The sequence below is a fragment of the Lissotriton helveticus genome, chromosome 1_1 (genome assembly GCF_964261635.1).
Source record: "Lissotriton helveticus chromosome 1_1, aLisHel1.1, whole genome shotgun sequence".
Taxonomy (NCBI): domain Eukaryota; kingdom Metazoa; phylum Chordata; class Amphibia; order Caudata; family Salamandridae; genus Lissotriton; species Lissotriton helveticus.
In genome coordinates, this window is record NC_136057.1 from 1186630713 (window position 1) to 1186658248 (window position 27536).

The 27536-nt window shown below is 50.9% G+C and overlaps 1 protein-coding gene across 1 annotated transcript in view; it reads left to right on the plus strand.

Annotated features, from left to right (window-relative positions):
• The first annotated feature begins 2692 nt into the window (after positions 1–2692).
• PSMC2 (proteasome 26S subunit, ATPase 2) overlaps positions 2693–27536 on the plus strand; it is a 116867-nt gene continuing 92023 nt past the window's right edge. The window contains exon 1 of the mRNA XM_078679460.1: positions 2693–2895. Within this exon, the coding sequence (XP_078535586.1) occupies positions 2826–2895 (70 nt within the window). The 5' untranslated portion in view covers positions 2693–2825. The remainder of the gene's footprint in view (positions 2896–27536) is intronic.

Consider the following 27536-nt stretch of genomic DNA (forward strand, 5'->3'; position numbering starts at 1 on the left):
TTTCCTCCCCTTTTTCCTCCCCCTTACCTAACATACCCCTTTGGACATGTCCTTTGTATATATATGTATACAGAGATAACTCTAACCACTAGCATATGTAGTAGACCTTTGTACTCTGCCATTCCTATGTGATTCTTAGAGTTTATCCATGTGTATCTCTTCCTTGAGTGACTTTACAACTTGTACAGTTGCAATTTTTTCTGTTTGTATCTCTTCCTTGTGTGACTTTACAACTTGTACATCTGCAATTTTTAGGTCTCGCTAGACGAAAGCAAAAGCGAAGCTTTTGCTGTCTATGCGAGACAACTAATGTAATCACTTTTAGGGGAATGTGGACAGCAGACTGTCACGAGCTTCTCCTGCCGGAGATTTGACCTCGTGAGCGCGCACGCCCAGCCCGGCGCCGTGCACGTCCCCTGCCACAGACACACACATGCACACGCAGGCAGGAAGGCCCACACACACACACACACACACAGACACGCGCGCGCACCGCGCCCTCCCGCCGCTGCATACATAGAAGCGCCCCCGGCCGCCGCATACATGAGGCCTCACGCCCCTCCTCTCTATTCGGGACTCACCAGGTCGGCTGGCGCTCGGCGGCGGGCCGGTCTCTCCTTCTCCAGCGGGGGCTCCCTCTTGTGCACGGTCCCCCCCCGCCATGGCTGGCACGGCATCTCCGGTCTCCCTCACGACTCGGGAGACCGGAGGACAACAGGCAAAGCTTCCGCAAGGCAGTCGGAGCGGACCCACCTCTTCCCGGCCTCGCCCTCAACCAGGCGGCGGGCCGGACATCTGCTTCCGGTGTTTTCCTCCGAGCTGCGGCGGTGATTGTTTTTTTTTTTTAAATGAGACTGGTGAGCCTGTTAAAGCGGTCTCATGACCGAATCTAATTCTGTATGTTTGTGTGTGATTACTACATTTTCAAATAAATCAGATTAATGAAATCCGGAAGTGATAAAGAAAATGCAATTCGTTGGAACGGTACTCTGTAGGTTATGTTCTAATATTAGATATTTTTGCATTGCAGAGTTTTATAATTCAAGGTGCCTTGACGAGAACCCTAGTCTCTCTTTGGCAAAGTTTGCAATTCAATCTCTAGTTTCTTGCGCGATGCCCATGACGGCTTCCAATCTCATCCTGAAAGGGTGAAGACCGCGCAGACGCACTAGAGACGTGTGCGCCGCGCACCAATAAATTTATAAAAGGGGCCTCGCGCAGAGAGGTTTCTACGAACTATGGCAAGTGTAACGTTACGTAAGCCAGCACAATGTAAAGTGCTTACTGGCAGTGCGGCCGCGAAGGGGGCCCCTAGAACGCGGGGCCCCCGCAGGGCCAGGCCCCCGCACTGTGGGGGCTGCGTGGGCCTGTGTTACGCCCCTGACTGAGTAATGGAAACACATTTGTTTGCTTGGATAATGTGTACGTTGCTTTGGCTGATAATGGAGTGAAGTTGTTGGATTTCATGAATTCCTCCTCTCTGTCACCTCCAGGGCTTGGTTTGCAAGCACTCGGTATCCAGCGTTTTCCCCTCCCTGGAGCCCGAGTGAGGAGTGACCCGCATGGCAGCTCCAGCCCGCGTGCAGCTGACAGCCCCGCTGGTGGATGCAACAGCTGCACTCAGCTGCCGGAGCTCCAAAAAAGGTTGAGGCTCATGCCGGTGGCTGTAGTTTCAGGCTTGGCACGTGGACCACAGAGCCTTTTGCCAACTTGTGCTACCGTCACACATCGGCTTACTAGTTACACTGGGTTTTCCCTGCCTTCTCTAGTTATGGTCCGTGACAGGGGTGCAGAACGGACCCTGCACACCAAGAGCTCATTACAAACAGTGTTACTTTTCTATTTTTAACTCCAGAAGCACGTAAGATGTATTTAGAAGGAACCGCCAGGGGCAGGCCTGCCCTTTGATGCCCATCGCGCTTTCCCAGCTTGGGGACGTTCCAGTTTTTGGAATTTGTGGCCTACTGTAAGTATTGGATTACTGGATTCATTGACAGCCCAGCCTTGTGCTAGAAAGGAGACATTATTTCATCTTTGTTGACTCGCTCCAGTTGGGGTACTACTAACGAAATGTAAGCCTGACATGGTACGCATCGTGCAGCAAACTGGACAGAAAAAAGTATTCTCTGCTCATGCAAATGCACCCCGGGTGGATTACATGTTTATTACTGGCCAGGTAAACTCCACACACGCCAACTGAGAGGATACCAAGTGTAAACAAGCATTTGCAATGCAATAGGTCTCGCATTTGTGAGATTTTGTGCTATTAGCTTTGTAAATGACAATGCATTTTATTTATATGTTAAAAAACAATAATAAAAGGCATTGTCATTTACAATGCCAATAGCACAAAATCTCGCAAATGCGAGACCTAATGCATTGCAAATGCTTGTTTCTGGTTGTATTTTTCATGTAATCCTAAATCCTTATGTATTGCAACTGGTTCTTTTGTAAAGCGCTCTGACAACTTCGGGTAATGTTCGCGCTATATAAAATCGCATTAAATTAAATAAATAAATAAAAATAAAATAAACTTCAGAGGCGGTGGCTGGACACAACTCTGCAATGGCCACCGCTGCGGGCAGCAATTAACAAAGCGCTCTGTCATGCGGGCTGTCAACGGCCACGCTGAAAAGCTATTTGGTTTCTAGTCGGCCGGTTTCGCTGGTGCACGCTTCCGGCGAGTGTGCGCGCGGGGTGCACTGGGATTGTAGCTTGTACCGGAAGTGGGAAGCTGCTGTGTAATCCTATGGTGCCCGAGTTCAGAGTCAGACTCCCGAGTCCAAGCAGTATTGTGACACGAACGACGTCTTCGGAGCCTCACCATGCCCGACTACCTAGGGGAGGACCAGCGCAAGACCAAGGAGGAGGAAAAGGAGGATCAGCCCATCCGAGGTCAGGGGGGAGCCATCGTTAACTATTTGTGTATGCGATTAGTCAGTTAAGCAGCATCCTTCATTGGGGAGGGCGAGATCAGGCAGGGGGGGATTATGGGCGGTACTCACCTTGTGGTGGGACGATTCAAGTCATGGGAGTGGGCGAAAAGTGCTCACGTAATAACATTGTGTTTTTATGCGATAGGAAAGGGTCATCCAACTTGGAATGGGCCATCAAGACCAGGGTGGTCTTATCACTTCGTTATCAAGTTAATTGTTTTGAACTTTCAGCTTTCTTGTGGCAGCCTCTTTCATTCTAGGTGTTGTACTCTCAGTTTACTTTCTTATTCGACTAAAACACGTGTCACCGGTGATTTATAGAATGACGTTTCAGCGGTGCCAACAGTGTCCCTCATGTCTTGGGGTTCGGGTTGCCACCAAGAGAAAAATACCGGACATTTGCTGTTGTTTAAAGAGTCTGTTAAGGCCCGGACTTCATACTAAATAGGACTTTAAACAAAATCGTATGTATTCCTTTCTAATATGAATTTTCTGCTTTTGTTTATTTAAATTATTAGCCAGGGATCTATGACGCGGCTCTAGAACACATTAAATGTAGTTTCTATTTATAGTTGCTGTTAGAAGCATGTGCACATAAGGGCTAAAAATACCGACTTTAGGCGATTTATCTTAATTTTTGTATTGCGCCGGGAAAAAAATAGCGGCGTTGACGGTAGAAAACCTTCCAGGCGACAACCCTACTTGTGGTGTGTTGTAATCAATAAAGGATGTCCGGTTCCAAGGTAGATTGGATAAGCAGGGTGTCCTCTCTGATCATGTGAAGTGAAGGGGAGTACCAGGGCTCTTGATGTTAGTGGGGCCCTTATTCTATTTAGGATGAAAGGACAAGGCACAGCTCATAATGAAGCCTCTTGACTAGGGTGCCACTGTGATGGGAAACGGCCTTTACAACGAAGCCGTTTCCACGAAATCTTTAACCACGCATGCAGTACAACGCATGCGTGGTTACCACTAAAGCCTTTACCACGCATACCTTTACTACGAGGTTTGTAGTAAAGGCATATGTGGTAAAAAGTAAAACGGGGGGATCTCCCCCCCCCCAAATAAAAAAACTCACCAGAAGTCACGTCGGGATCTGCACATAATCAGCGTCGTTTAAGAGAAATCGGAAAAAATATTCAGTTTCCTCTTAACGACGTATGACGTCACCACGCAAGTAGTCGAGGTAAAGGTTATGCGTGGTAAACGAATTCCGTTGTAACGCATGCGTGGTAAAGGCATGCGTTGCAACGGAATTCGTTGTAACGTCATACATTCCACTGTGATGGTATAAATGTGGAGATTCTGTACTTCTGCACAATCTTCTGTTACCATGCACTTAAAGTGATTTATTGTTACCGCTTAGTGATAAGGCAGAAACGTCTGACACATTACCACTGGCTTAAAACCTGTGGTGAATCCGCACATATATGTTGTCAAATTACTACCAGTTACCCCCCTTTATGACCTAAAATCCTTAATAAAGGGGTGGTAATATTAAACCCCCACCCTGCTTAACATCATTACACCATAGGGCTATTAAGACATAATTTTCTACTCCTCTAACATTCAGTGACTGAGCGGATAGTACAGAGTGGGCAAACCGTCTGAATTGACTGGGGGCTGCCTAACCAAAGTAAAGCTGGAAATTACTTGTCAAAGCAAAGCAACTGCATACCCCTCTTCCAAGTTTACTGTGCCTAAAAAAAGGCAGCCAGGTTTCACCCCACCACCACTCCCTTAAAAAAACATAAAACGCCTATCCAAAACTGTCTGCGCCTCAGTCCAGACCTTTGTACTTTCCCACCTGGATGAGGGTAAGTGTCTACTGACAGACCTACCTGAGCCCCCTTAATTTCATCACAATAAACAGTGTTCCTAGTCAGCAGCTCGTCTGCGAAAAGGTTAACAGAAATACGGGCACATCATAAACATCATGGTAGATCTTGCTTGGCTTCTGTGCACACGTTCATCATGTTTACAGACTGCTCTTTTATTTCTAAAGTCACCAATCCCCAAAATATAGCTAACTCGATCTCTCTTGGACTCCACGCTACCCTAGCTAAACCCTTCCCTATCTGAACCGGAGTACCACAAAAATGAATAGATCTGGAGATTAGTCCTCAAAAATGAATAGATCTGGAGATTAGTCATCTTCTATTCGCAAGTAATGCCACTTTATGGTTGGCACCTAGTTCCAGACTTGCCCTCCAGGGAAAACGCATGTCCGTTTTCAGCTGTACTTTTTGTTTTTGGAGCACCATGTGGACTTTTTTTTAAATGAAGAATTGATATGTTGCTATCTTCTGGGCTTAGGACACCAGCAGTTATTTTCAAATATTTGTAACATCATTTTTTTCCGGTCATGCTCCAATTCTTGCGGTTGTCTAGGGTGTACTTCCTAAAGAAATCTGTGATGGAAGCTCAACACTTCTCTGTTGCAGGTTCAAGAGGCTGTAGACAAGATAAGGATCAAACCTCTTTCTTATTTTGTACTGGAGAGGCTCCAGATAACATTTTAAACTCAGGTTTATTAAAAAACAGTAGCTACAATTCATAACTGTAAAATATATAATGCTAACTGCACTTGGTACTCAATCTTCAACTGACAGATAAAACATGTAGCATAATCTAAAATGAAATTGCAAGAAGCATTCTACATAGAACACAGCCATAAGATGTCTGCACTATTAAAGATTGTAACTGTTTAGAGTGTTTTCAACTCAACTTAATGGTAAAAGGCGGAGAATGGAGAATTCAATATTTTAGAGTACAAACATCCATTCTCCGTTGTCCTTCAAACTAAACAAGATTAATTGAAGTAAATATGAGATAAAAATATACTTTTGGAGTGATTTTTCCTAAGGTAAATCACCAATTCTCATACCTCTGAAGATGAGCGATTTGTTGTCTGATTACAGCTGTTGAAATTTACAATCAACGCAGAACAAATTTACAGCACCAAGGGCATAAACCTTGGGGTAAATGTGTAAAGGTTTAGCCATGTGCAGATATCCTCCCTGTACCGCAAAGCCCTCTGCGATCAGTGAAAGCTTTGACAAATGTCACAGACACCTTTTCAGGTTAATAGCTACAAGCTGAAGTTGTTGCCGCGGCCTCGTGGTCTGATGCCAGCTCCCCGGCTGCTGCAGTATCTCTCTTGCTGACTTGTGACTCAGCCTCTTAGTCCATTTTCTAACACTTTTGGCAATTGGGTTTTACTGCTGTAACTTTTATTCTCTCAGTAACAGTATCTGTTTTTGACTTTATTTGTTGCTGTTCGTTTGTTCTTTGCGCCACTCCTGCCATTTTCTTTCCATCCCAACTTCTTCTCAGCCCAGCACCCCCCAACTACCAGGACTTATTTATAGAGGCAGCAGCACGTCTCTAGTGAGGAGATCCTCCACCTCGTGGTATGTGGGCCAGCTTCCCAGCTGCTGCGGTATTGCTCTTAATGACTTTTGTGACTCAGCCTCTTAATCCTTTTTAGGTCAAGGGACCGTTGCACTGCGAAGCAGTGAGGGCGTAGTCCCGAAGACTTTATGCTTTGGAGTTAGGGGGCTTGGAACCCGCCTCTCTCCTCCATTCTCCTCCATTGGCTGGCTTCCTAAACGGAGGCCAGCCATTGGAGGAGAGGGGAGTCACTCCAATAAAGCCCCGTCTCTTTCGGATTCGGGGGCGTGTTTTTTTGCGTTCTTTCGACTGTGTCGTCATCCGTCACTCAGAACGCCAAAACATGCCCCAAATCTGAAATTTGCGGAGCTTTGCGGCCGCCATTTTTTTCTTGTTTAGGACTAGTGCCCTGGGATCAGCTACTTCTTGGATAGCACAGAGGTACTCCGTTCACTAACAGGTAGGCAGGATATCCTGCTTATGGAATTCATCGAGGAGCCCTCAAAGGAATTTTATATTTAAGAGTTGCTTTCTGGGTAATTTTCAGTACACTCAGTGCAGCTCTCAAGCCCGCTTTATTGATCACTGGGTCAGTCTGTTAAATGTTTTTTTTTAAAGCAATCCGGCACAGATCCTCCCAGGTATTGGTCAATCTGTGCGAATCGTATTTCTATTTACAGAGATGAGATGGGTTCATTTTCCCTACGTGCAGCTGTGCAAATCCATTTAAAAGCTGAGAAACCATATGACCAGTCCTCGTGCCTCTGAGTTTTCCATGGCAACTAGCAGCCCGCTCCCCGCGCCTTAATTGGTTTTGAAAAGTGCGTCTGCACGACCCCATATTATTGCAATTGTGTTGATACTTGCTGGATAAATATGACAACAGGTGTGGTGGTTATGAATCACTATATTTAGATAATTATGTGTCCAATTCTCGGAGTTGTCTGCGGTATTTAAGGTCCGCAGATATAGGCATTTATGAGGGCAAAGTCGTGCTTCAAACTCACAGAAATTTGATTGCTGAGACCGTGTCCGCATAAAAGAGCGTCATTCGTACGGAAATTCAACCAGTGCTTTCAAATGCCATCGGAATGCACCTTGCATTGGTGCACTTTTTTGACACGGCCAGGGCGCACTTGAAGACATTTACTCTGAGACTGAGTGCCTATACATTGTGGGTCAAAGGGTGGTCAGCAGGGGGGAGTCACAGGAGCAGCGTCGGACAGGCAACCTACATATTTAATTTCCCCCCCAAACATTGCCCCCAAAGACATTGGCAGCGAGATACGTGATGGTAAACGTGCGGTTTATTTAAATGGTCACACACAGACTGCACCCGCTGCAGAACTCTTTGTGTACCCTCGAGGTTCTGGAGTGTAACAGCTGTAAGATAATTCCGGTCGTTCGCGCACTTGCTGTTGAGATCTAAATCCAGTCTTTGCGCAAATTTGATTCAATTAGAGGGTTAATGTGCCTGCTGCATAGTGCAGCGAATAACATCCAGGTCACAGACTTGTATGTAATGTAAATTGTTCAGTGGGTTACTTCTATTGTTGCAGAGAACCCTGTGTTACGTGCAGGTCTCTAGTAAGATAGAATCCTTGTAATGTAGCTTAGTAAATCAGCGTTAGTAGCCTCATGCAAACGGAAGGCATAGGTTTAGAACCGTACTGTTTTTTCTCAATCTTTCGATTTTCTGAGATAGCTAAAAAGGGTTCCTTTTGCTAGTAATAAAACACTTATGAGAAATTGCTGTATGAGTGGTTACTAGAGTGATTAATCATACAGACAGATATGTGCGACATTCTTATATTTCTTACATACAGAGGTTGGAAAAGGCTAAGCCCTGCCTCCAGATTATAGGTTTATCTCTTAAGTCGTTATAAGATGACAACTTAGTGTGTTTGTTCCTTCATTGGCATTGGTATGTGGCTTGCTTCCAGCCAGGACGACACTCAAACAGGAGTGCTGATGCCTCTTTAATCGAGGCATTTGTGTTTTACTTTGCTGGAACTCAAAATAAAAGCTGCAGATGCTCCTCTGAAAGCAAAGCACATACAGTGCGGGCCCCAGTGAACGTGTGATGGTACTGGTAGATTCACCGGGTCACAGCACGTTTCACTGGGCAGGTCTGGCCCGAAATTCGCCTCAGGATCAGCTGCTGTGTTCCGGAATGGGGCTGGTGCCCCTCTTTTCCACCACTGCCTATCACAGCTGACCCCAAAGCCTGTGAACAGATGGGTTCTTGAAACTTGAACTCGCTGTCATTGAAAACAGTGGTTGTTATTGGCACTATACAGCAAGGCGTGTGATTTTCTGCAAACTCTTATGCACCTTGTATCTGTGGACTGTTTACAATCAGCCATGGTGTTACCTCTGATCCCGACTGGAATATGTCCTGCTTAACAGGTTTCTCACAATTGAGTTTTTAGGCTTATACAAGCATAGCTCATGTTGATAGAGGTACACAATTTGACCTGACCAAGATCCCGGCTACCCACGTGTGGCCCGGACCTACAGATTGTCTCCATATCCGGTGCAACTGCGGTCTGTCGAGGCACTCTTGGAAAGGGTTCTGTAATACCGGCTTCAAACTCTCTGAACTGCCCACGGTGTTCCTTTCTAGATCTACTACCATGGAAAAGGAGCTGTAAATGACAATGCCATTTATTTAACGATTAAGCTATTGGCAATGTAAATGACAATGCCATTTATTTATGATTTAAAAAAAAAAAAAATTTCATGAGCAATGCCAATAGCTCTTCCTTTAATAATGCCGAGACCATTGCATTGTAAATGCTTGTTCTAACATTGTTGGCAATTGTTTGACAGTTTTCTTTATTTGCAGAGTTACTTAAAACCATTGCAATACATGCAAAATAAAACCATATATAAAAATATTCAACCACCATAATAAAATGCAATTATACCTAAAATGTAAAACGCTTCTGTAGCTTTACAATGTTAAAATACAAATTTAGCCATACGAGAGCAACCTATGTAAGTAACACGGTCGCCTGTATTGATTAGTGCTCCCCCTGCGTAGATTAATAGACCAAATAATCCCATTCCCAACTGTTTTAGTGTCAGTTTGGCATTTTTGCCCGGGCGTTTTCGAGAAATCGGACTAATCTAGTATTCGATTGTGGTGATGCGGGGTTGAAGCAGGCTAAAACTGCCTGCCTCCTTTTCCGGATCCCCCTTTGATTAAAGTGAATCTATAGCAGATGCCTCCTTTCTTGAAGCATCTCCGTGCAAGAGCAGATGGTGTGAATGATGTCCCCTTGTCCGTTTTTTGCACAGTCTTCATACTATGAAAGTCTGCACCCTTTTCCATGGAGGAAGGTGCTGCGTACATGGTATCACTCCGAGACGTAACTTTAGGAATTTTTATTTCAGTGCTTTTGAGTAGCCCAGGTTAAAATATTGTTGCGGGGCGAGGGTCTTGTACGAGTTTAAAGTCATCTAAGCATGTGCTCTGACAGAAAAAGCAGCTTTATCCTCCACCAGTGACTGTATTTTCAGTGACTTCCACACTAATTTTTTAAAAGCTGAATGGTGACAATGTGTGTCCAAATAAGGGCGATAGGCCTGTTTTTGTCACAGCCTCCTGAAGGTACAGTCTTGCGTGCAAATTCTCCCTCTGTTGTAGATCTTGCCACAGGAGGTGGTTTAATGTGTTAGGTTTTGATGTTCTGATGTTGTTCCAACCATTGATGTATACTCCATAGCTGGCCCGGGTTTGCTTTATCAGACCAAACTCCAGTCGGATTTGCGCCAGTGAGGTCTAGTTCGGGAGGCTGAACATAGTTCTGTATGCTTTTACAAGCGTTTTGTCCAGAAGATTGGTATCTCTCCCGCACAGTGCTTCGCCACCATACGTAATAGAAGTTTAGGATTTTGGCCCGTGCTACCACTAGGAGAGGGCTCAGCGTTGGGGCCAGTAGTTTGGCTGATAAACCTTTCCTGGTTAAGGCAAGGATCATCCCTTTCCTTTTGATCTCTTCTTGTTGTCGGGTAAATGATCCTTCTTTGTCTAAGTAGATTCCCAGATACTTATAAACCTCCGCAGGTTCAATGTGTTTGTCGCCCAGATGCCATAGGTAGCTCTTTTTTCGTTTGCTATTGATTGTCATGTTTTTTTTTTTTTTTTTTAGGTTTATTGAAAGGCTATTTTCTTCTACGTAGACCTGCAGACCATTAAGAAGATGTTGCAAGCCAACTGCCTTGTGGCTGAGTAGGACTACGTCGTCCGCGTATAGTAGCCAAGAGGCTTCAACACACTGGAATCAAAGGAGGCACCCTAAAGTGGATAGCCTCTTTCCTCCCTGGAAGAACCCAGAGAATTTGCCTTCCTTACTTCACCTCGGAACCCAAGAGCACCACCTGTGGCGTCCCTCGAGGTTTGTCCCGCGGCCCCACCTTTTTCAACACCGCCATGACTTCCTTGGCCAACATCGTCAGATCACATGGACCGTATATTTTATCCTATGTGGATGATATCCTGCTCATCATTTTGCTATCAAAAGACCCCTCTGCCAAGCTGACCAACTTCTCCATGTGCACGACGAGCATTGCCGACTGGATGAGACAACTGCCTAAAACTCGACACAGACAAGACCGAAGTGCGAATCTTTGGGAATAACACCTGCCTGTGAAATGATGCCTGATGAACCCTGAACGAGGACCCTCACCCTCTCTGAACGATCACTCCCACAATCTTGGCATCATCCTGGAAAGTAAGCTCACCATGAAAAGAAAGATCAGCGTAGTATCATCCACCTGCTTCCTCACCCTTCGCATGCTCCACAAGATCTTCAAGTGGCTTCCCATCACTACCAGACAGTTACACAAGCCCTTGTCACCAGCCGACTTGACTACGGCAATGCACTCCACGTAGCAGTCACCTTGCACCTCCTCAAGATACTGCAAACCATACAGAACTCGGCATCCAGACTCATGCTAGACCTCCCGAAGCACACCCACATCACCCTACACCTCAAGAAGAGCCACTGGCTCCCCATTCAGAAGAAATGCTAGTTCAAGATGTTGATCCAGACCTTCAAAGCACTCCCTAACCAAGGACCAGCATACATCAACCACCACCTTAATTTCCCCCTTTACTCCATACACCTGCGCTCCTCCTCCCTCTGCCTCACCCACACCTCCTGCATCCACCGTAGCAACAGTGGAGGATGCTTTTTCTCCTACCTTGCTGCTTAATCCTGGAACGACCTCCCATTTCACCTCCGGACCTCATCCTCTCTGCTGGAATTCAGAAAAGGACTCAATACCTCGCTGTTCAATTGAGCATCCCTGTAGCAGTGTTCTCAGTGCCTTGATACCCTCACAGGTGATTAGCCACGCTATACAAATCCAGATTGATTGATTGTACGTTTGGTGTTCTTCTTAAATTTTTTTTTCTGGATTATAGACCTTCATCGGTGTAGGATAATGCCTCTTTTCGCATGACCCCAACCCCCCCCAAGCTTTAGACTGATGCTGCTGGTTTTTCAACTCTGAAGGTGTAGCAAGGTCTGCTAACCAGACATCAGTGCCAGTGCTCTGTCCCTGAAAAGTTATATGTCTTATTGGTTCACAATTGACATAAGTTAACTTACTTAGAAGTCTCTAGTATATGGTACCAGGGCCTGTAAGTTAAAGTGTCCCTTGTGGACTGCAGCACTATTTGTGCCACCACAAGCGTGACCACACAAAGCACGGCTCTCCTCCTATCATTGCTGGCTGGGGAGCAGTTTTCGAACTACTGACTCGCCTTTGCCATTTAAACTAATGACAAAGTTCAGCCATTCCTTTTTAGGGTTCGTTTGCACAATGCTGGCAAAATCTCTTTGTATTTAAAAGAAATAAAAAATCTTGAGGGGCCTAGAACCCGCCCAATATTTACCTGAATTTACCATTCGTTCATTCCAACGCTACTCTAATTTCCATGCTTCTGATTGGTCAGCACGTTGTTTTTTTGTTTTCTGCTTGCCCATCCATGCCTTGGAGCTAGGCCCAAGTACAGCTTCCAGTCACTTGCTACTGGCCAATGGCCTTCTACTGGGTATGCACACATAAGGTACTTCTTAAATGTTTTTATTTTTGCAAGTGCTCCATACGAGTGCCTCTGCAGGCTGTCTTCTCTCCTCCCAGCTTACTGTTGCCCTCCTCTCCTGTTGCAGTTCCTCCCCCTTTACTTGCAGAGGTACTTTTTTAAAATAGCATTTTATTTAATGCATTGTTCCAACTGTAAACTCGACATATTGAAATTACTGGCAAATCACTTAACCCTCTCCAGCCTGGCCACATTTGTTGTTGGAGGCCCGTCCCCCACCACCATCTCCTTGATGTCACTGTTTGTCCCGCTGAACTCCTGTTGCTGTCTAGAGATCCTCCCTCTGCTTTTCCCATTGTGTTTTTTTTGGTGTGCAGTTTTATATAGTGCGAACACCACCCTAAGGTATTGGAGGGCTTTACATTAGCACCTGTTATTTTAGGCAAGGGCACATTCATTTTTGTAGGCACAGGGAGATTACGTGCTTTGCCCAGAATCACAGGCTGTTGAGCCAATGCCAGTACTCGAACGATCTACCAGCTCCATTGTCAGTAGCTCTGACCCCTATGCTTCATCCTCTCCCCAGAGGACGCCACATCCTTTCCCTAGCCTCGGCCTCAGTTCAACTTCTTGTGATTACGGGCAAATCACTTAATCTTTCTGTGCATAAACACAATAATCATTGGCAAAGCCAATATGTTTTGCCTGTGCGAAATCTATTGGTTTTGACAACTTTTTTTAAGACATATTGCACAGCTGCACTGGCTGCTGTAGAACATGGGTAAAAGTTTTGGGGGGAAAAAGAGCTATGACACGGACAGCGGTGACGGCATCACGGTCCTTTGTTTTATTTAAATTTTAGAAAATGCTGTATGGCAGCTAGCGCTGCTGTGTGACATGGTGAAAAAAGCATTTTTTTTTTTTTTAAATATATTTTTATTGCAGAATCAGAAATAAAACCATTCAATAGGCCAACCTGCACACTTAAGGTTCCCAACATTCAGTATGATATAAATGCAATACACAGCCATTTGGCCCACATCCCGGAGGCTGGGCGGCGCTTCAATGTACCATTCTTCGGGAGATGCCTCAGTGCATGCCCTGTCCGGGCCGCAGGCCAGTCATGTCGTATAGTATCCGCTTTTACCCCACAACAACCAACCCCCCCCCACACCGCCAAGCCCCAGACTGCACCCACTGTCGCTCCCTGCAAATCTACTCTATGTCCTCACTGGGCCATCCGGGTCCGGTAAACTGCCTCGCGGTGTCAGACCACCCACTCCACTACACTAATTCCCCCCCCCCCCCTCCCCACAACTGCTGCTAATGCGGGCTCCAAGAAAGTTTCCCTGCTCTGAGGCATGTCATCCACCAGGATATTCAGACAAACATGTAATCCACATGGAATCCCTTCCTATCACTGATCTTCCTCCGCGCCGTCTGTCATATAGTCCCGTAATGCCTGTACTACCAGCTCCCAGGACCGCGCCAGTTCCATACATTTCTCATTGCCAGTTCTAGTTGCCTGACGCATCCTAAGCACACTCTCACATCCCGACCACTTCAACAGCTCATTCCTCCATCTCCTCACTGACGGGCCTTCCTTATATTTCCAATGCCAAGTAATTTCACGCTGTGCCAGTATGATTCCCAAGTCAATGAATTTGCTCGTTATTTTAGTCTTCCTGGTATGCGGGAACCAGAGGAGCAAACATGCAGCCATATCAAAGTCTATCTCCCTGTCCGTGATAGCGTTCAGGAGTTCACCCACTTCCGGCCAGTATTCCCCTAACTTCGGGCATCCCCACAGCATGTGGTCTAGATCTACCTCTGGCTCCAAACATCTCGGGCACATGGCGTCAAGCACCTGGAAGTGCCGTCGTAATCTCTCCGGGGTCAAGTATGCCCTATGGACAATGAAAAAATGCACCTGCTGAAACCGCGCATTCCTCGTACCCTTCCAGGTCCTATGCAACACTTGGCCCCCGGTGGTGTCTGGTATCTGCTTACCTATGCTGACCTCCCATCGCGACTTCAGCGCCACCAAGGGCGCTAGTCCCTCATTTAGCATTCTGGTGTGGAGGCAGGTCACAGCCTTGACGGTGCCCGCGGCCATTACCACATACTGGCATGCCATGGTCACCTCCGGCTCCACCAGCCCTCCTCCCCAATGCCGCTGCATCGCCGTCGCCACCGCCGCATGTAGCAAGAAGGTTCCATCTGGCAAGCCAAATTGTTCCTGTAGAATCCGGTACGGAACTAGCGTCCCGTCCATATAGAGGTCTCCCACCATCTGCAAGCCTAGTTCTTCCCACGTTAGTAATTGGGACCAATCGCCCCCGTGCGGTAGTGCGGTTAGCATTCCCAGCGGTATCTCTGGTGCATACGGCCGATGTTTCTTTGCTCTTTTCAAGCTCCTATTCCAACACAATCTAAGCGTCTTTTCCTCTATTGTAAGATCTCTCCCATCCAGTTTCTGTTGCATTACGATAGATGACAAGACATGTCTCTGGATGCCGATCCCTCGGTCGCTATCTGGCCCCCTGAATTCTCTAGCTACGTTCTGCGTCAAAACCTGGAGTTGCGCTGCCAAATAATATAACTCGAAGTCGGGGACGGCCATCCCCTCCACGCTCTTGGGCCGGGTCAAGGTAGTCAGTGCCACCCTTCGCCGTCCATGGCCCCAGAGGAAGCCAGTCACCAACGTCTTCAACTCCCTAAAGATCCTCTGCGGGATCCACACCGGCAGCGTCCGGAAATAATAGAGTAGCCGCGGGAGTGCCACCATCTTCAACAGTGCTACCCGACCCAATACGGACAGTGGGAGAGAGGCCCAGAAATCCATGCAGCCCTTCAGCGCACGAACACAGCGCTCCACGTTCCCCTCTAGGAGGTCCGCCGCGTCGTGGTCGATGCGCACCCCCAGATAAACGAAACAGGAGGGTTCCCACACCACCGGCCTTGTGAGCTGTGGGCAGAGCGCAGTCTTCCGCAAAGGAAATACACAGGTCTTGGTCCAATTCACCCTGAGGCCTGATAGCCTCCCGAACCTGCCCAGCATGTCCACCGCGCCTTCTAGAGCCCTCCCAGGATCAGCCAGGTACAGTAACAGATCATCAGCGTATAGCGATATATAGTGCGATTCCGGTCCCTGCGCTATCCCGTCATATACGGTGCCTGATCTCGCCTGCGCTGCCAACGGCTCCATTGCCAAGGCAAATAGCAGAGGAGACAGCGAACAGCCCTGCCGTGTGCCCCTACAAACCGGGTAAGCCGGAGAGACCATGGGTCCCAGCCGCACCGGCGCCTTAGCCGAGGAATAAAGCACTCTCGTCCAACTCCGAAACCCTTCCCCAACTCCAAACTTCAGCAGCACTCCATCTAGATAATCCCACTCTAAACTATCGAACGCCTTTTCGATATCAACTGCCAATACCACAGGGTCCTGCTCCGTCGTGGCGGCATCATCAATGACCCTGACCAATCGACGGATGTTCATCGAGGTGCTCCTGGTCGGGATGAATCCCGCTTGATCCCTATGTACCAAGGTGGTCATCTGCGGTAGGAGCCTGGTAGCCAGGATACGACTTAAGATCTTATAATCTACCGTCAACATCGACAATGGACGGTAAGAGGATACGTCCAACGCGTCCCTGCCCGGCTTCAACAGCGGCACCACCAGCGCCTCCCTCATAGAGTCAGGTAACCACCCCACCTGTTTCGCCTCCGCATACACTATCAGCAGTCTGGGCGCCAAGATATCCATGAATTTAGCGTAGAACTCAATCGGCAACCCATCTACCCCTGGCGTTTTGTTTCGTGCCATATGTTTAATTGCCCCTCTTATTTCTGCTAGGGTGATGGGACCCCCCAGGTCCTTCGCCTCCTCTTTATCCATTGACGGTAAGGGGATCCGATCTAGGTAGTCACCTATCTCCGAAGCCTCTGCCTCGAGGTGGCTTGCGTACAGTCCCATATAGTAGGACTTGAAGCGCCCCAGGACCGCTGATTGAGAGTAGATCACTTCCCCATCCTCGCGTCTTATACTCATGATCGGGCACCCTCTAGGGTCTGGATCAGCCAGCTTGGCAAGGAGCGTGCCCACTTTATCCCGTTCCTCATGCACCTTAATAGCATACAACTTATAGTCATAACACCGCAGTCTTTCTGTCTCAGTCGCCACCACCTCTTTCGCTTGCAGCAGTCGTTCCTGCAACTCTGGCCTCTCGGGTCTTCGTTGTTCCAGCCCTCTCAACGCTTCCTGTGCTTTCGTAAGGTCATTCAACACCGTCCCTCTCACAGTCAGAAACCTTCCCATGCACACCCCTCTCACCACCACTTTCATTGCATCCCATTCGATCGATCTAGTCGCTGCTGAGCCCGCATTGTCCGCAAAATAGCTGTCTATGCCCTGGCGGACCGTGTCGCTGAACGCCGGATCTTCCAGCGTATCCGGACGCAGTCGCCATGATGGAACTGCCGATCTCGTCAGCTGCTACTGCATGGAAAGCAACAGGGGATTATGGTCCGAAATGGTCCTGGACAGATACTCAGAATGAGTCACTACGGTCGCCAATGAGCTGCTACACAGCACTGAATCTAGTCTAACGTGTAGGTCGTGCAGCGCGGAGAAATAAGAGTAATCCCTGACCTCAGGATGTTGTGCCCTGCACACATCCACCAAACCCCACCTGTCCTGCCATTCCCGCCTGTGAGTCGCTAGGCGGCGCACCGGGGAGTCTACTAGAGGTGGGTGTGATCTATCCAACAGCACATCAGAGATGGAGTTAAAATCCCCCGCCAGTAAGATAGGACCCGCTAAATAATACGCCAGTGAGCGCGATAAATCCTCAAAGAAATGAGCTTGATCAGAGTTGGGGGCATAAATGTTACACAGCACCACCTCCCTACCATACAGCCGTCCCTCAACCGCTACATATCGACCCTCTGGATCTATTCTCTGACTCGTGACTTGAAATGGTGTGCCCGCCCGTACCCATATCAACACCCCTCTGGCGAATGCCGAGTATGTCGTGCCAAATACCTGACCTCGCCACCTCTTCTGTAAAGCCCCGCACTCCTTCTGTGTCAGGTGAGTCTCCTGAAGCATTGCAATCTGAACGCCCCGTCACACCAAGTAGGCATGTACCTTGTGGCGTTTCGCCATCGTTCGAATACCCCGGACATTCCATGTGACACATTTCAATTTAGGTAACGTCCCCATAAAGCATCGTTCCACTCAGTGGTGCAAGCCAGTAAATGACTCCCGCATTGCAGCAATTGTACAGCCCCTGCAAAACATTCCCCAAAACTCCCTCTAACCCCCCTCCCCAGGACAGGACCTAATAACCCAGCTTCAGCCCCGTTCCAAACCTTAAACACCCCACACCCCACACATCACACTAACCTGTGGTCGTCACCACAGAAGACCTTAAGGGTCTGAAGAGGGCAGTGGAGCCCCGAACCCGGTCGGCAGAGCTACCACCCCGCGCCCGTAGTCCCACACTGCTTACGCAGCCCCATACCTGGCAGTCCAGTATAAGTTTGGAAAGTCCATACCGCCAGGCATCCCGGAATTGTTCAGTAGCCTCGAATCTCACTCGTTAAACATGCCATCCGATGTCTGTGGGGTGACCTCCGGCCCCTGGGCGCCCCCCACATCCGAGTCGTCTTCTCCAGTCTTCTCCCCTTCCTCTTCCGATGCCGAGCCCCTAGATGTGGTCTCCTGCTGCGATCCCGTGATGGATGCCGTAGCCGCCAACGCGCACTTCCTGTTGGCCAGCATTTGTGCCTCTCGCTCAGCCCGTTGGCGCTTATTCCGGGAGCAGATGCGCTGGGATTTCCTGATCTTGACTGGTTGTTGCCGATCCCCGTTGGCTCTGTGTGTACGATCCGTCCCCGCACGATACAGTTCCAGCCAGGACCATGCCTCGTCGGGCGTTTGGAAAAAGTGGGTCCTATCATCAATGATCACCCGCAGCTTGGCGGGAAAAAGCAAAGAGTATTGGATCCCCTCCTCTCTCAGTTCCTTCTTCACTGACAAGAAGGAGGCTCTGCTCCGCTGCACTTCCTGCGTGTAGTCTGGGAAAATCGTGACCCTACTATTGTCCACCTGGAAGGGACCTTGGGATCTTGCCCTTTGTATCAGCAGATCCCGGTCTTTAAAGTGCAACAATTTGACCACCATCGGCCGAGGCGGTCGGCCCTCTAGGGGCGGCTTAGCAGGCACCCTGTGTGCTCGTTCCAGAGAGAAGAAGGGGGACAGGCCCTCCGGCGCCACCGCCGTTCGGAACCAGTCCTCCATATAGGACACCGCATCACCTTTCTCAATTTTCTCTGGAAGCCCCACCACCCTCACGTTGTTCCTCCGATTACGTCCTTCCACATCCTCCGCTCGACGCTCCAGGAGCGCCAGTCGGCCAATAATGTCAGTCAGTTTATGTTCCACGGTGACCACCGCCGGTTTCAGCTCCTGAAGTAGTTGGTCGTTCGATTTCACTCTATCAGAGAGCTTAGCGTGGTCCGCTCTCAGCAGGCCCAGTCCCGTCGCCACCTGCGCAATGTCCTGGTGCAACTCTTCTTTCGTAGCAGTAATCGCGTCCAAAATAGCGTCGAGGCGTAGGTTCAGCCGCTGTTCCTGTGGCGAGGCCTCCACTGGGGCCGGGGCACCGCCATCTTTGGCCATGGCATTCCCGTCCCCCTGCACAGGAGGTGCGGCGAGGCCAGCTCCCAGCGCGGCCATCTTGATTGTGGGAAACACGCCACTCGAGCAGCCTCCACCGAATACAGCTTGCCGTGGCAATTCCTCCAGCCGTTTCCGTCCCCGGCCCCACCCGATACCGCCCAATGGCAGATTATGATATTGGCAGCTCTCCTTGCCCCAGATCCAGCTTATCCACGCAGTACCATTAGGCCCCCTTCCACGTGTAGCTGCCCACCGCCTTTTCACAGGTGTGCCCTGCGCAGCTCCTCCACCACGTTCACGGCGCTTCCAGATTCTGCAACGGTCGGGGGAGCAAGCCCAGTGCGCCTCCCTTACAAAGACCGGCAGATGTAGTTCTGTGAGTCTGTATGTCCGGGCAAACTGAGCTTCCCGCTCACAGTAGTATCACACCACGTGGGCCCCAGCACTCGCCAGCCTCCATTCACTGTTCCATCAGCCCAGTGCACCACTGTCCCCCACCGGGCCAGACCTGCCTCCGGTGTTAGATCTGCCGTCCACTGCCCGGTCCGTCCGCACCCCGGGGCACTCAAGAACCATGGGCGGCTGAACCCCCAACACGCTGCCAGCCCACTACACACCTCCACTCAGCAGCGGTCCTCAGCCAGGCACTCGGGCCTCCAAACAGTGCCAACCCTGGCAGCCCAGCTCCAGCAGCAGCAGTCCCAACGATGGGCTGGCTTCACAGGCCAACAGCGCCGTCACTCGCCTAGTTCAAGGCCCGGCCCTCCAGCCAGGGATCTGGGAGCAGGGGGGGAGGGGCACCGCTCCTACCGATTCTCTGCCGCCAATCACCCCGCCGCTCCGGATCAGCTCCAACGATCCTCGCCCCGGTGCACTGCCCTGCTAGCGCCTCCCAGGAGCCTCCAGCGCGTTCGTGGCTCCTCGGTGTTCGGCCTCTAGCGCTCCCGTTCCGACGGCGCCGCCATCTTGATTCTGCTCGCCAGTCGGGCCGGCCAGGCCGCCAGGTCCGGCCGTGCGCGTCACCCAGGGTCCCGACGGGATTCAGACTCTCCCCTCTGGGTCAGCGACCCCTCCGGAGCTCGATTTATGCTGCCAGGGGTTTCGGGGCCAAGTCTAGCAGGATAAGAAACGGGACTCGGCGCGGAGCAACTCGCTCACGCAGCCATCCCGGTCGGCGCCGAAACCACGCCCCTCTTGGTGAAAAAAGCATTAGCAAAACCAATAGATTTCACAGAGATAAAACCTATTGACTTTGCCAATGCTTGTTAATATATAGGAGTCAACCCTAAGGCCGGCCTATCAAGCTCTAAGGCAGGGCACTGTATATTAACAAGCATTGAAAATGCAATAGGTCTCGCCTTTGATTAAGTTAAAGCCATTTGCTTTGCTAATGGTATTGTATAGCAAAGCAAATGGCTTTAACTTAATGAAAGGCAAGATCTATTGCATTTTTAATGCTTGTTTACTAAGGTATGTACCACCTGCAATAACGAATGATTGTTTTACAATTTTGCTACATGCCACAGGGGCGAGGGTCACAAGCACAGTGCTAGGGGGCCGCAGGAGGCAAGCCAGGAGCAGCCCATGCGACCCCTGAATGATGTCCATGATGGAGCGTGGGGGTGTACACTAGATCCATTATGTGCCTCTGCCAGGTGTGTACTGTGTCCATTGAGGACTCCGTGAATGCGTGCACACCAGTGATGTGCTAACGAGAAGCACTTGTGTCCCCTTGATGGATTCAGCGCTTGTGCATGGGGAGCAGAATGATGCAGTGTGGGGGTGCACTGGGAATCAAGCGCTCTTCCTTGGGACCACACCCACCTACCTACAGGCCAATTATTCGGGCGGGCGACTCCTGATTTTTAAGCCAAAATGTGTTTTCTTTTTAAGAGTCTCCAACCTAAAGGGACATGGAAAGTAAAGTCCTACGATTTAATTTTTCCAAAATCTCCCCTTGTAGCATTTAAATGTTGCCATGAATGCCCAGCTAAAGCACTGGCCTCAGGGGAGGAAATGCACGTGTGAACCGAGATCACACATAGAAGACACTCTCTCATCTGGAGTCTAGTACGCCTGCGCGGCGGATTACATTCGCCTGAAATGTTGCTGCTCTGAAACGTTGAGTGAAGCTCCAATCACCTGAAGAGCTTCTGCAGTTATGTGCATTGCGAGAGTATCCTGCAGTCACGCCACTGCTTGCTATAGTGCTAGGGTTGGGAGAGTCACACACCTTTAGTGCTCTTGCCACGCAGCATTAGGATAAATAAATAAATTAGTGAATTTGGTTTCTTGCAGTAGAAGCATGCACTGCAGGTCAGTCACTCCACTGAACTGTCCCTGCCGCTTTTGTGGTGGGGTCGGGAAGCAAGTGTGCGCACGGCAGGTCACACCCGTGAACCATCACTGCGGCTGTGGTGGTAGGGTTGGGAGAGTCACTCACCTGAAGCACTACTGTCCCACAGTTTCACATCTGTAGCTTGACCAGGGGCCAGCGTCAGCATCTTGACATGGAACTCCACGCCCAGGTTGCACACCGTCTGCTCCAGGAAGGATTTCTCGGTGCAGCGCTGCACCAGCGACGTCTTCCGCGCCGTGGCGTCCCCCAGGAGGATCACTCGGAACTGGTAGTGTCAGTTCGCGCTGACCATGGAGCGGAAGGGGGCTGGGGCGGTGCAGTGGTGGAGGTCCATGCCTGCAAGCTGCGCGGGGTATGTGTACTCCCATTCACTGCTCGCATGTGTGGAGAGCTCGAGGGGCTCAAAACAACTCTACGAAGCCCCACCCTCCCCCACACTTCTAGCTCTGCCCCCCCATCCACTCACTCTTTCTGTTCCCCATGTTTTTCCACTCTTTCTATCCAACCCGCTGCTGTCCGGCCACTCCCCCTCCCCTTTCACCACCCTCTTCTTCGGTCCTACGTTGTCTAAAGCAAGGCTGGCAGTAGCATTACAACTTTATTTACTATTGCCTCAAGTTGAGAGGTCGGGTGTATGTAGAAAATCACGAGACACCCGACTCTGCAGTATGTTTTTTCATAGCACTTACTTTGCCCGAGGACATTAGAGCGCTTTAGCAGAGAGACCGATTGCGTTACATGTTTTTCAGGTTTTTAATTTCTCCCGAGGTAAATAAAACAAGCCCCATTTAAGTAGCACAAGAGACGCATTATTTACTAAGATATTACATTGTTGTTGTAAGTATCGCATCAAGTGAATAGCTCAACAACCATTTCCGCCTCTTCTACTGCTCTTTACGCTCCACCATGGCTCGTCATCGCCTCTGTTCGGCCGGGCGTCTCGACAGGCCAGGACTGGCTGAGCGTGTTTCACTGTGATACGAGGGACGGGGAGGCACCGGAGGGCGCAAGGTTCCCAATCACGCACTGGCAACCTTGACTTCACTTTTCATTTTCGTTTCTGATACTTGTCTAACATTTAAAACAAGGACTGCGAGAGCTGGAATGCAAATAAAAACAAACAAGCATTGCAAATGCAATAGGTCTCGCATTAGAAAAGTTGGAGTTATTGGTCTTGTAAATGACATATTTTATTTATTTGTTGGTTTTTAAAATTGCTAAATTGATGGCTTTGTCATTTACAATGCCAATAGTTATAACTTTCGCGAATGTGACACCTATAGCATTTGGAATGCAACATGTTTTGTATTTACGTGACTTAGATGGCAGCTCTGGTGGTTAGGCCACATCTCTAGAGAGCAGGAGAGTGCAGCAGGGGAGAGAAGCACAGCAATGCAATAGGTCTCGCATTAGGAAAGTTTGAGCTATTGGTATTGTAAAGGACACATTTTTTATTTATGTGCTTGTTTTGAAAATAGCGAAATTAATAGCTTTGTTATTTACAATGCCAATAGTTTTATCTTTCGCAAATGTGACACCTATTGTAACACAATATGTGTTGTGAGGGTGAGGGTGAGGGGTTGAGGGTGAGGGGTTGAGGGTGAGGGGTTGAGGGTGAGGGGTTGAGGGTGAGTGAGGGTGAGGGGTTGAGGGTGAGTGAGGGTGAGGGGTTGAGGGTGAGTGAGGGTGAGTGAGGGTGAGTGAGGGTGAAGGGTTGAGTGAGGGTGAGGGGTTGAGGGTGAGTGAGGGTGAGGGGTTGAGGGTGAGGGGTTGAGGGTGAGTGAGGGTGAGGGTGAGGGTGAGTGAGGGTGAGGGGTTGAGGGTGAGTGAGGGTGAGGGAGGGTGAGGGGTTGAGGGTGAGTGAGGGTGAGGGAGGGTGAGGGGTTGAGGGTGAGTGAGGGTGAGGGGTTGAGGGTGAGTGAGGGTGAGGGGTTGAGGGTGAGTGAGGGTGAGGGGTTGAGGGTGAGTGAGGGTGAGGGTGAGTGAGGGTGAGTGAGGGTGAGTGAGGGTGAGTGAGGGTGAGGGGTTGAGGGTGGGTGAGGGGTTGAGGGTGAGTGAGGGTGAGGGGTTGAGGGTGAGTGAGGGTGAGGGGTTGAGGGTGAGTGAGGGTGAGGGTGAGGGTGAGTGAGGGTGAGGGGTTGAGGGTGAGGGAGGGTGAGGGGTTGAGGGTGAGGGAGGGTGAGGGTGAGTGAGGGTGAGTGAGGGTGAGGGGTTGAGGGTGAGTGAGGGTGAGGGGTTGAGGGTGAGTGAGGGTGAGGGTGAGTGAGGGTGAGGGGTTGAGGGTGAGTGAGGGTGAGGGAGGTTGAGGGTGAGTGAGGGTGAGGGGTTGAGGGTGAGTGAGAGTGAGGGTGAGTGAGGGGTTGAGGGTGAGGGGTTGAGGGTGAGTGAGGGTGAGGGGTTGAGGGTGAGTGAGGGGTTGAGGGTGAGGGTGAGTGAGGGTGAGGGGTTGAGGGTGAGTGAGGGTGAGGGGTTGAGGGTGAGGGTGGGTGAGTGAGGGTGAGGGTGGGTGAGGGTGAGGGTGGGTGAGGGTGAGGGTGAGGGTGGGTGAGGGTGAGTGAGGGTGATGGTGAGGGTGATGGTGAGGGTGAGTGAGGGTGAGTGAGGGTGGGTGAGGGTGAGTGAGGGTGAGGGGTTGAGGGTGGGTGAGGGTGAGGGTGAGGGGTTGAGGGTGAGTGAGGGGTTGAGGGTGAGTGAGGGGTTGAGGGTGAGTGAGGGGTTGAGGGTGAGGGGTTGAGGGTGAGGGGTTGAGGGTGAGTGAGGGTGAGGGGTTGAGGGTGAGGGTGAGGGGTTGAGGGTGAGTGAGGGTGAGGGGTTGAGGGTGAGAGGGTGAGGGTGAGGGGTTGAGGGTGAGTGAGGGTGAGGGAGGGTGAGAGGGTGAGTGAGGGTGAGGGGTTGAGGGTGAGTGAGGGTGAGGGTGAGTGAGGGTGAGTGAGGGGTTGAGGGTGAGGGGTTGAGGGTGAGTGAGGGTGAGTGAGAGTGAGGGTGAGTGAGGGGTTGAGGGTGAGGGGTTGAGGGTGAGGGGTTGAGGGTGAGTGAGGGTGAGTGAGGGTGAGGGTGAGTGAGGGTGAGGGGTTGAGGGTGAGGGTGAGGGTTGAGGGTGAGGGGTTGAGGGTGAGGGGTTGAGGGTGAGGGGTTGAGGGTGAGTGAGGGTGAGGGGTTGAGGGTGAGGGGTTGAGGGTGAGGGGTTGAGGGTGAGTGAGGGTGAGGGTGAGTGAGTGAGGGTGAGTGAGGGTGAGTGAGGGTGAGGGTGAGTGAGGGTGAGGGTGAGTGAGGGTGAGGGTGAGTGAGGGTGAGGGTGAGTGAGGGTGAGGGTGAGTGTGAGTGAGGGTGAGTGAGGGTGAGGGTGAGTGAGGGTGAGGGTGAGTGAGGGTGAGGGTGAGTGAGGGTGAGGGTGAGTGAGGGTGAGGGTGAGGGTGGGTGAGGGTGGGTGAGGGTGGGTGAGGGTGAGTGAGGGTGAGGGTGAGTGAGGGTGAGGGTGAGTGAGGGTGAGTGAGGGTGAGGGTGAGTGAGGGTGAGGGTGAGTGAGGGTGAGTGAGGGTGAGGGTGAGGGTGAGTGAGGGTGAGGGTGAGTGAGGGTGAGGGTGAGAGGGGTTGAGGGTGAGGGTGAGTGAGGGTGAGAGGGGTTGAGGGTGAGGGTGAGTGAGTGAGGGTGAGTGAGGGTGAGGGTGAGAGGGGTTGAGGGTGAGGGTGAGTGAGGGTGAGAGGGGTTGAGGGTGAGGGTGAGTGAGTGAGGGTGAGTGAGGGTGAGGGTGAGAGGGGTTGAGGGTGAGGGTGAGTGAGGGTGAGGGTGAGTGAGGGTGAGTGAGGGTGAGGGTGAGGGTGAGTGAGGGTGAGGGTGAGTGAGGGTGAGGGTGAGGGTGAGTGAGGGTGAGGGTGAGTGAGGGTGAGTGAGGGTGAGTGAGGGTGAGTGAGGGTGAGTGAGGGTGAGTGAGGGTGAGTGAGAGTGAGGGTGAGGGTGAGTGAGGGTGAGGGTGAGTGAGGGTGAGGGTGAGTGAGGGTGAGGGTGAGTGAGGGTGAGGGTGAGTGAGGGTGAGGGTGAGAGGGGTTGAGTGAGGGTGAGAGGTTGAGGGTGAGTGAGGGTGAGGGTGAGTGAGGGTGAGGGTGAGAGGGGTTGAGTGAGGGGTTGAGGGTGAGTGAGGGTGAGGGGTTGAGGGTGAGGGTGAGTGAGGGTGAGTGTGAGGGTGAGTGAGGGTGAGGGGTTGAGGGTGAGTGAGGGTGAGGGGTTGAGGGTGAGTGAGGGTGAGGGTGAGTGAGGGTGGGTGAGGGTGAGAGTGAGAGTGGGTGAGGGTGAGAGAGGGTGAGTGAGGGTGAGGGTGAGGGGTTGAGGGTGAGTGAGGGGTTGAGGGTGAGTGAGGGTGAGGGGTTGAGGGTGAGAGGGTGAGGGTGAGTGAGGGTGAGGGTGAGTGAGGGTGAGGGGTTGAGGGTGAGTGAGGGTGAGGGTGAGGGGTTGAGGGTGAGTGAGGGTGAGAGGGTGAGGGTGAGAGGGGTTGAGGGTGAGTGAGGGTGAGGGGTTGAGGGTGAGGGGTTGAGGGTGAGGGGTTGAGGGTGAGGGTGGGTGAGTGAGGGTGAGTGAGGGTGAGTGAGGGTGAGTGAGGGTGAGTGAGGGTGAGGGTGGGTGAGGGAGGGTGAGGGTGAGGGGTTGAGGGTGAGTGAGGGTGGGTGAGGGTGAGAGTGAGAGAGGGTGAGGGTGAGAGAGGGTGAGGGGTTGAGGTGAGTGAGGGTGAGGGGTTGAGGGTGGGTGAGGGTGAGGGAGGGTGAGGGGTTGAGGGTGAGGGAGGGTGAGGGTGAGGGTGAGTGAGGGTGAGGGGTTGAGGGTGAGTGAGGGTGAGGGTGAGGGGTTGAGGGTGAGTGAGAGTGAGGGTGAGTGAGAGTGAGGGTGAGTGAGAGTGAGGGTGAGTGAGGGGTTGAGGGTGAGTGAGGGTGAGTGAGAGTGAGGGTGAGTGAGGGGTTGAGGGTGAGTGAGGGTGAGTGAGGGTGAGTGAGGGGTTGAGGGTGAGTGAGGGTGAGGGTTGAGGGTGAGTGAGGGTGAGGGGTTGAGGGTGAGGGAGGGTGAGGGTGAGTGAGGGTGAGGGGTTGAGGGTGAGTGAGGGTGAGGGGTTGAGGGTGAGTGAGGGTGAGGGGTTGAGGGTGAGTGAGGGTGAGGGGTTGAGGGTGAGGGAGGGTGAGGGGTTGAGGGTGAGGGAGGGTGAGGGTGAGGGAGGGTGAGGGTGAGGGTGAGTGAGGGTGAGGGGTTGAGGGTGAGTGAGGTTGAGGGTGAGTGAGGGGTTGAGGGTGAGTGAGGGTGAGTGAGAGTGAGGGTGAGTGAGGGGTTGAGGGTGAGTGAGGGTGAGTGAGAGTGAGGGTGAGTGAGGGGTTGTGGGTGAGTGAGGGTGAGTGAGAGTGAGGGTGAGTGAGGGGTTGAGGGTGAGTGAGGGTGAGTGAGAGTGAGGGTGAGTGAGGGGTTGAGGGTGAGTGAGGGTGAGGGTGAGGGTGGATGTGGTGGTGGATGTGGTGGTGGATGCGGTGGTGGTGGATGTGGAGGTGGTGGTGGATGTGGTGGTGGATGTGGTGGATGTGGGGTGATTGCGGCTTGCAAGCTTATTCCGCTCACGTTATGCAGTTTCAAACATGATTGCCACTATTACTCTCAAATTCACTTGGCAGCAAACTGGTGAACTAATTAAAAGAAAGTCGTATTCAGCGTTATGGCCGGTACTTTATTTCAGCAAAGTGGCAAGCCAGTACACACCAATGAGCTAGTAAAGCTAAAAACACACCACATGGCACAATTGCTGGCTGAGCGAGCAGAAGTAAGCCAAACAGCTTTCCCGTAGCTAAGGAGAGCTCAGCTCTTTTTGTAGCAGCACGCATAAGAAAAGTCCCGTATTTTCACCAAAACACTCTCTGATAATGATCAGCCGAATTCAGAAGGCTTCCTGCCCTCATATATTCCCAAGAGAGCAGTAATCTTATAAGGAAATGCTGTCATCACACCTAAAGCTACGGATGAGGAGAGCTTGCTGGAAGACATTCAATTAATGAAAAAAAAAAAAAGAAAAGGAGACACGGCCGGCCGGCCGTGAACTGAAAGCATGGCCGGCCGGCCGTAAAAAAGCCTTTGATGCC